The 10,232-nt window shown below is 39.1% G+C and overlaps 1 protein-coding gene across 1 annotated transcript in view; it reads right to left on the reverse strand.

Moving 5' to 3' along the window:
* The window catches only part of LOC106868353 (uncharacterized), a 21,990-nt gene that overhangs the window by 9,029 nt on the left and 2,729 nt on the right, over positions 1–10,232 (reverse strand). The window contains exons 2-4 of the mRNA XM_014913568.2: positions 6,354–6,521; positions 2,198–2,428; positions 155–313 (exon numbers count right to left, since the gene is read on the reverse strand). Coding sequence (XP_014769054.1) covers positions 155–313; positions 2,198–2,428; positions 6,354–6,521 — 558 coding nt within the window. The remainder of the gene's footprint in view (positions 1–154; positions 314–2,197; positions 2,429–6,353; positions 6,522–10,232) is intronic.

The raw sequence follows: 10,232 nt of genomic DNA on the forward strand, positions 1-10,232 counted from the left end.
GTGTGTGTGTGTGTGTGTGTGTGTGTGTGTGTGTGTGTGTGTGTGTGTGTGTGTGTGTGTGTGTGTGTGTGTGTGTGTGTGAAGTGTCAAGGTGCCAAGTGTTACAGTGAGTCAACGGTTTATTGCAGAGAAAATGCTACCGCAGTTAACTTACCTTCCATATTTTCTTTGAGAAACTGGTATTCTGCACCAGATTCGACTTCAAGGGATTTAGATTTGTCGTTACAAGATACCAACCGTTGAGTGGAATAACCAATTTGCACTTTCTCGTAACAATATATTTTATTACATATTAAATTTGGGTGGGCTGTAACTAGAAAACAGAAGTAAACAGTCGGTGAAATTTAAGTCAATACTCTAAATTATTCAACATTGCAGATAAACGAATGAATTCGTTTTTATTGGGCAAAAGATCTCGATGTTTAGAAAAGAAAGTTGTAATGTATATGTCCTTCCCATTGAGGCTACCTACACAGGAACTGAATTTAAATGGACACTGAGACTATTTCGCTCTTTTGGCTTTCATAAGATTATTACTTGACCATTACCATATCTTTACCATGGTAATGACCCTTACAATAATGCAAAAAAATTACACAGAGTGACATCTTGTGCCTTGGCTCCAAATATACCAAGAAAACGTTTGCCCTCTTATCTCTATGTTTGGAGAAACAGCATATTCCTTTATGTGGTAATGTATACTACCATTTGCTGAAAGCCAATATTGAGTAGCCTCGGAGCGCATCCAATCTTGTAAACGAATTCTCATAAGGTCGAAGGCCTTCATGAACAACAAAATCAACTTAGGAAAGTTGGGTTTATTATTTATATTTTCATACAATTGTGAAAGGGAGATCCTATCAGTCGCGAAGCCACAATGAAATTCGGAATATATCCTTTCAACAACTTTTTGCTATATATTTAAGATCACATGATCGAAGTCTTTGCGGTAATGCTCAGCGCAAAGCAGTACCTCCATATTCGTTGTCGCTTCTATTAATAAACAGTATTAGCAAGAGTCCGTCCTTTGGACAATATAGACGGTGTGGAGAGGGGAGATCTGCTACATGAACAACTACTGAGATTTCATACTAACCGTATCTACACCTGCGCCTCGCAGAAGACACTCAAGCGTTACCTCACAATGATTGTTGAGTGTCCGGAGATATCTGAAATGTGGACTTATGCTGAACACCTGTTGTCCGGCAAAGGAAGACTACAGCTGTCGACTGAGTCAATTATAAAAATTGACCCACCGGGAGTTTTAACAAACGAAGGTAAGAATTGTTTTCTCACGGTTGTAGCAATAGCGAAAGAGACAGTATGGAAGACTAGGATAAAAGGAATTAAAACAGGCAACTTTATCTCTGTCACAATTTACGTTCATTTTTTGCTTTTCATTTGAAAAGGAAAGTGCGGCTGGAGAGGAGATGTCTGTCGGAGTGCACGTTCCAAAAGAGATGGAAGCATGTTGCACGAGTGTTGTGTGTGCAAGGAACCGTGTGAATAGACGGAAAAAAATAACAAAAAAGGTACCAGCGATAGATCGGGGCTTGTGGGGGTCATCGCTTCAATTGTATTGTCTCTGTATTGTTAATATCATTCGATTTTTTATATTTTATTTAATTTTTAAAGTCACATTTTATGTAAAACCATACCGCATTACTGATCCCAATCAGTTGTTTTGTACATTTCTGTGTTTAGCCGCCGCTACGATCTGAGTTCAAATTCTGCCAAGATCAACTTTGCCTTTCATCCTTTCGGGGTCGATTAAATAAGTACCAGTTACACAATGAAATCGACTTTATCCCTTTGTCCTTGTTTGTCCTCTCTATGTTTAGCCCCCTGTGAGCAATAAAAATTTAAATATATGCTGAATTGGACTAATTCCGGTTTTTTCACATTCCAAAACATTACAAGCATATGGAAAAATTTGTAGTTCTATATAGTTTCAAATATTGGCATAAGGCCAGCAATTTTAATGGGAGAGAATTAATGGATTTCATCGACCCTGGTGCTCAACTGGTTCTTATTTTATCAAACCCGAAAGGATGAAAGGCAAAGTTGACTTCGGCTACATTAGAACTCAGAACGCAAAGAAATTCCGCTGAGTATTTTGTCCGATGCATTCACGAGTCTGCCAGCTGGCTGTTTTATGTAGTTTTGTAAATAAAGAATAATATTTAAGTAGACTCACCTTTGTATAGAAACAACTTCGTTTCTATTTCACAGAGTATATAGCACTTCGCTAAAGGTTCTTCCCACTTTACTTGAAAATCAAACTCAATACATTTGCGTGTCTTCTCATCTGGATTATCACTAGTTAAATTAGTGTAATTCAAGACCTTCGGATAATAACCGTATTCAGGGTAGGTCCAGACGGGTTCAGTCCTTCGTTCATAACCAATCCAATACTTCTTACTAACATCTGGAAAAGGATTTGTCAGAAAGAGATTTCAATTATATCGTTAATTATTGGTTTCAAACTTTGCCACAAGGCCAGCAATTTCAATGGCGGAATAAGTTATTACATCAACCCCAGTATTCAACTATACTTTAGTCCGGAAGGAATGAAAGGCAAAGTTGACTCCAGCAGCATTTGAACTTAGAACGTAAGGATGGACAAAATGCTTCTAGGCATTTTACCCGGCGCGCTAACGATTCTACGACGTCGTCGCCTTTATATCTTTAATTATGAACTCCTGATATTTCACTGAAGAAAGTTTAAAAACTAAAACGCATTAAGTCACATTATGTTATTCTGTTAAGAGCTTAGAATTACTTAGCTCATTTGTAGGAAGATAGTTTATGTAGAAGTTAATGAAGGAATGAACTAGTATTGTTCCAAATATATCCATTTCACATGTAAATAAATATCATTTGCCGCAATAGTTATGCCAGTTCATATCTTTTATAAATAAAATTTCAAAGTTAAATAACTGGTATTAGCTATTTTGCAAAACATCAATGTGTATCAAAGACATTGCAAGTCAAACAGGGTTATGTATATGCAAAAGTACGTAAACGTACTAATTTATTCATGTTGCCTATATAGATATATGCCCACACCAAGAAAACACAAACATGCGCACATATAAACATATGCGTACAGGCACACATGTGTGTTGTGTTGGCACTTCGTCGCTTACGGCGTCGAGGGTTCCAGTTGATCCGATCAACGGAACAGCCTGCTCGTGAAATTAACGTGCAAGTGGCTGAGCACTCCACAGACACGTGTACCCTTAACGTAGTTCTCGGGGATATTCAGCGTGACACAGTGTGACAAGGCTGACCCTTTGAATTACAGGCACAACAGAAACAGGAAGTAAGAGTGAGAGAAAGTTGTTGTGAAAGAGTACAGCAGGGTTCGCCACCATCCCCTGCCGGAGCCTCGTGGAGCTTTAGGTGTTTTCGCTCAATAAACACTCACAAAGCCCGAACTGGGAATCGAAACCGCGATGCTATGACCGCAAGTCTGCTACCTTAACCACTGGGCCATTGCGCCTCCACTCGGGCACACATACACATGCGCACAAAAATACACGCAAATACGCATTGGTACAGGCACGGCTGTGCAGTTAAGAAGTTCGTTTTGCAATCACATTTCGGGTTCAGTTCCAGTGCGTGACACTTCCGTCAAGTGTCTCCTCGATTAACAAATGCCTTGTGAGTGAATTTCATAGACAGAGACTGTGGAAGGCCTTCGTATAATAATATGTGTGTGTGTGTGTGTGTGTGTGTGTGTATGTCTTTGCGTCTGTGTTTCTTCCTCACTGCTGCTTGAGAACCGGTGTTTGTTTTCGTCCCCGTCACAAAGTGGTTCGGCCTATGAGCCCGATAGAATAAATACCAAGCTTTAAAAATGCAAGTTCTCCGGTTGATTTGCTCGACTAAACCCTTTCAAAGCAGTGCCCCAGCACGGCTGCAGTAAGTCACATATATTCGTCAATGAGTTTGTGTATGCGTGTATGTGAAAGCGAAAGACGGTAAGAAAAAGAAAGACGAGAAGGCAGTGCTGAATGTCGCATGGTTAAAAATACTCCTAATGAAATCTTATCAGTTTACTGTAAAACGGGACAGTTTACTGTAAAAAGTCGATTATTTTCAACTAAAACAATTAGTGAAGTAAAATAAAGTATTTATTGGGTTTTGACTCGTCAGTTAAATTCAAAAAGTAAAAAGAAACATCCGAATATACTTCAGACTTAGAAAATATCCTGGCATATACTCCATTCTTATAAAAGAATAAAAATTTAGGAGACATAGTAATGGCTATTCTATACATTCTTCTACACTGTGTAACAAAATATTTATTTGTTGTTTTTGTCTTTGGTCAGTAAGTATTATTTCCTATTTGCTTCTATCTAGAAATCAAAGGAAATGATTGCTATTCTATTCAAACTTCGCTTTTGTGACCTGGATATCAATGTTTTGAAACTGATCTATTTTCCATTACATTTCAGACAGATTCAGCGCTGAGGTGCTGAAGCGGAAATATCGTTATAGCAAATATTCTGCTCAATACCACAGATTTGCTTGTAACCATTTGAGCATGTCCCGTAGTGGCGGACAATATGTGCATTTCTGATGATGGGCAGTTGTGAGGAAGCACCATAACCATGGGTTGAGAGGGATTCTTTGGGGGTTTGGATAAAAATAATAATTGCAAAGTCTGAAGGAAATATTAACCATATTTTTTATACTTTCTAGGGGTAAGCAAACAGGAAATAGCAGTTACTACCCAAGGGCAATCGTATTAGACAGTTTAATCTGGGGGAGAATTATGCAGTTCCTTAAAATTGAGGAAAATCGTTGCTGATGGTGTACAAAGGAACAGATAGTAAAGACATGAACGCTAATTTTCGAGACATTCCTGATCCTTGAAGACAGAATTGACTTTTGTCACTGTTTTAATGGTGACTTGAATGCATTTGGCTTGAGAAATCGTGATACGTTTATGGATAATTCTCGAGAGCATGTGTTGTAATTCGTTGAGAATGCTCAGGCCCTTTTTCAATAAATTGTCTAAAATAAGGCGGTGAGCTGGCAGAGACGTTAACACGCCGGGCGAAATGCTTAGCGGTATTTCGTCTGTCTTTACGTTCTGAGTTCAAATTCCGCCGAGGTCGACTTTGCCTTTCATCCTTTCGGAGTTGATAAAATTAAGTACCAGTTGTGTACTGGGGTCAATGTAATCGATTTAATCCCTTTGTCTGTCCTTGTTTGTCTCCTCTATGTTTAGCTCCTTGTGGGTAATAAAGAAATAAGAAACGTTAGCACGCCGGGCGAAATGCTTAGTGGTATCTCGTCTGTCTTTACGTTCTGAGTTCAAATTCCGTCGAGGTCGACTTTGCCTTTTATCCTTTCGGGGTTGATAAATTAAGTACCAGTTGCGTACTGGGTCGATCTAATCGACTAGCCCCCTCCCCCAAAATTTCGGGCCTTGTATCTAGAGTAGAAAAGAATAAATTGTCTAAAATAGATGAGTACAGAGTAACTACTTTTACTCTGTATTCACTCTCTACATATTCTACCATATATTTCCCAATATATTTTTCATCATCTTTGAGTTATTTCTAAAAGGCTCTTTTATATATGCCACTGCAGAACAGGTAAGTTATTCAATCTCAAGCGATATTTAATTCTAAATCACACATTTCGTCCGTCTTTACGCTCTTAGTTCAATTCCACTGCTGTCGACCTTGCATGTTATCCTTTTGGGTCGATGAAATAAGTACCAGCTGAACACTGAGGTCGATGAAATAAGTACCAGATGAGCACAGGAGTCAATGTAATCGACTTACCTCTCCCCTGAAATTTATAGCTTTGTGCCAAAATTTGAAACCTTTATTGTTCTCACACACAGAAAAAGTCGCCAAATCGCGCAAGCTAAAATTCCCGTCCAACAGCCTGCCAGATGAAATTGTAAGATACACACGATTTGTTCTTACAGAATTATTGTGCCACCAACAATTCTATTTTAACTAGTACTTATTTTATCGACCCCGAAAGGTGAAAGGCAAAGTCGACCTCGGCGGAATTTGAACCAAGAGCGTAAAGGCGGACGAAATGCTCTTAAACATTTCCCCCCCCCCCGGCGCGCAAACGATTCTGCCAGCTTGCCGCCTTATAGGGCTGAATAATAATCCTTTCCACTAAAGGCATAAGGCCTGCAATTTTGGAAGAGGGGAGCTAGTCGATTACATCGACCCCAGTGTTTCACTGATATTTAATTTAGCGACCCCGGATACAGCCGGTTTGAATGCCAGAGTAAACTTGCAATAGAAGGATTCCTCATGTTACATGGAGAGAGATTATTTATGGCTATAGATTCCATCATTCGTTCAACTTACCGATATGACCTCTTAAACGCATCATCTTCTCTTTAGTATAAACATGGAAAAGGTGTCCATTACATTTCAGACACTTCTTTTCAGCCGTCGTATAATTAAATTCACCGAACACAATATACTGCATTGTAGTCATGGTATTGTTAATCGTTACATTTAACTTTACACAATCTGAAAGCAAAAGAAAATAAATAACATAACTTCAAAAATATCTGTTGCTTAAAATTGATTCTAACTGAATTGAGAAATATTAATATTAAACGTCATTCTTTAAAAAAAAAAATTAATCGTTTCAAAGATCAAACAGACTCTATTCAGATTTTTAACACCACGCAGTAGCACTAAGTATGCGAAATAAATGCAAGCTTTGAGTGTCTAATTCTTCAATTCTGGAAATTATAAGTTGCCTCCTCCTTTCCTTTGCGTGTCACTAACAATTGCCACTAGGTTTTTTTTTCTCCGGCTAAGAAGGAAATTTAAATCGATTAAGAATTTTCGGCGTACAGCATTCATTGCTTTACTCTTTCACTTCTGAGCCATGTATACACACATACACACATAAATAATTAATAATTGATAGCGACAGAAGCGGTATTAATGCCAAAAGGTAATATTTATTTCCCACTTAAAGATAGATATTGTGGTAGAACACAGAATACTGCGTTATTTGTCATGAAAGGGCGTTTCATATGGACATGTGATGCATAAAAGCACTCGTGTTTATAAGGTTAGCGAGCGAGAACTATCTGCTACGGGCACTCGAGCTTCCAGATCACATAACTTCCGTCTTTCTTGGCCTTGTCAATGGCAGACGCCCGGCTAGGCATATCAGTAATACCCGCGTCAGCGATATATAGAATCTCAGCGTTTGTTCAGGCACTGGTTGCAGTCAAATGACTGAAACAGATAAATGAATAAAAGAAAATGCATATATATATGTGTGTGTGTGTGTGTGTGTGTGTGTGTGTGTGTGTGTGTGTGTGTGTGTGTGTGTGTGTGTGTGTGTGTGTGTGTGTGTATATATATATGGGGGGGAGGGTATATGCGTGTATACTAGTCAAGTATCTCGTCGATGCCGGACAATTTTCTTAATAGAATGCCTTGGCGTATTTTCGGAATAACACGCCCACATAAGTTGGATTTTCTCCATTTTGACGGGGATTTTAAAATCTTTTTTTCCACCACATCCCTGCAAATGATAAGAAGAAAGCACTTAATAAACATAATTTTTTGAAAATTTATGATTCCCCTTCTCTCCCTTCCCGACAGATTTTCTCCTTTTTTTCACTACGCATTTAAAAACAATGGGAGACACCGTTTCAGTACAAAGGAAAAATTTGAAAATTTATGATTTTTTTCAAGCCCCCTCCCCCACTCAGTACCGCTTTGGCCTATTTGCTTTTCTTACCCAACGTACTTATGAAATTGCTTACACACATGCATGCACACACTCTCAGTGTGAGCGATATACTTTTATAGTGAGAAAGTTTACCATGAGAAAGTAAAAGAAATTGAATAAATTGCCGATTAGTTTTTCAAAATCCCGAATATGGTATCAGATGGCTGTTATATAGGTTATAAAATTAAGATAAAAGTAAAATGTAAAATAGAAACAATACACGACCCAGTGTAGATCAGAAAAAAATTGAAATACATTTAAATATTGTAAAGCCTTAATGTGTGCTAAATAAAATTATAAATATAATCACATTCATTCTATACTACTTCCTGTGCTTCTTTGTCCGTAGCAAATCGACGACTACGTAAAAGATGTTTGAGCGGCTCAAAGAGATAATAGCCAGAATGGGCAAAATCTAGACTGGGTGTTCCAGCAACTCAAAACTCGGTTTTACAATGATTTCAACAGTGTGGACATCTGTATATGGGTATGCATTGTCGCGCAACAATAACACTTGATTTTACGAGAGACATCGGCAAATGGTGAGAACTGCTGTTAACCAGCATTTCACTATAGCCTACACTGGTGACTGTACACCTCTTTTCCTGATAATGTTACAACACAGGCCATTTTGCGTCCCCAAAAAACGGTTCTCATCTCTTTTTCTGAGGAGGTTTGAGTGCTGAATTTTTTTTTCTCTGGCGATTCCAGGCGTTTCCACTCCTGGCTCTGCCTTTTGGATTCTAGCTCAGGGTAATGGACCCAGGATTCATCTCTTGTATCTATTTTCTCAAAAAAAAAGCTTTGCCTTCCTCGTTGTAGTGGTCGAGTAAGCATTGGCAGACCTCCATACGATAGTGCTCATGCATTTCGATAAACTCTCTTGTTACCCAGCTCGCATTCACTTTGTGGAAGCGAGGCTTGTCGTGGATGATTTCGTATGCAGAACCATGACTAATTTGCAGAGAACATGCTACCGATGGGCACTCGTCTTCGTGCTTCACGTTTGTCTGATCATTTCTAAACTTCTCGATCTACTCACACACACTTCTAAACAGAAGAGCACTGTTCCCGTATTGCCCTAAAATCCTGCGATGAATATCCACGGCTGACACACTTTCAAGGTACCGTCCCCAATCTTTTATATAAACCCTCAGTGATGAATTCTTATTATTATTATTGAGTGAGAGAGCAGTGCATGCCATCAAAGTGACACTGGGGTAAAATATACAAAGCCCAATATACCCATCATGACTACCCGTCTGATAAGGGTACACCAGGCACATGCATCACAACCATATGTGCGCGACATGGTGATCTCATATCAAGATAAACAGCGCATGACCTCGCAGGTGGGGCCCAGTTAGAATTTTTTTCAGGTCGAGTAGCCCATCCCGCTCAAAAGGTCCCTGAATAAGGTTTGTTTAAGGATGTTGAGCAAAACACCCATGTTTCCAAAGATGAACTATTCAAACCCCAAAGAACTCCTCTCAACACATGGCTATGATACTCCCCCACTACTTCTGCTCGTGATCAGAGATGCACATATCGTCAGCCACCAAGGGACATGCTCAACTGGTTATGGTCAAACAACTGACAAGCAAATCTGTGGTATTAAGCAGAATATTTGCTGTAGCCCATTATTATTATTATTCAGTAGTTTTATTTTTATAGCGTGCTTTCACTTCCCTACCGAGCGCAGCTCTGTGTGCCTTGGGTATGTACTGTGGTTTGCTGTGATGCTCTTATGGTTACTCTTATCGTTAGCACGCAGAGCTCAGTAGCATTTCATCCGTCTTTAAGTTCTGAGTTCAAATTCCACAGAGGTCGACTTTGCCTCTCAACCTTTCGGGGTAGATAAAATAAGTACCAGTTGAGCACTGTAGTTGTTGTAATCGACTTACCTTCTCCCTACGAATGTTTAGGCCTTGTGTCTGTAGTAAAAAGGATTATGCTCTTAAAGGAAAAAGGTGATGAACTGGTAGAATTGTTAGCACACCTGGCGAAATGCATAACGGTCATGCTGGGGCACCGCCCGCAAGAAGTTTTAGTCGAACGAATCGACCGCAATAATAACTTTGTTTTCTTAAAGCCTGGTGCTTATTATATCGGTCTCTTAGGCCAAACCACAAGAGTTACGGTGGCGTAACACACCAACACCGTTTGTCAAGCGATGTTTTGGGAAAAATACAGACACAAACACACACACACACACACACACACATATATTCTTTTATTGTTTTACTTGTTTCAGTAATTTTGACTGCGGCCATGATGGACCACCGACTTTATTCGAACAAATCGACCCTAGGATTTATTCGTTGCAAGTCTAGTACTTATTCTATCGGTCTCTTTTGCGGAACCGCTAATTTACGGAGACGTAAACGCACCAACATCGGTTGTCAAGCGATGGTGGTGGGACAAACACAGACACACAAATACATACATACATACATACATATATATATATATATATATATATA

Source organism: Octopus bimaculoides, chromosome 5, assembly GCF_001194135.2.
Source record: "Octopus bimaculoides isolate UCB-OBI-ISO-001 chromosome 5, ASM119413v2, whole genome shotgun sequence".
Classification (NCBI taxonomy): Eukaryota; Metazoa; Mollusca; class Cephalopoda; order Octopoda; family Octopodidae; genus Octopus; species Octopus bimaculoides.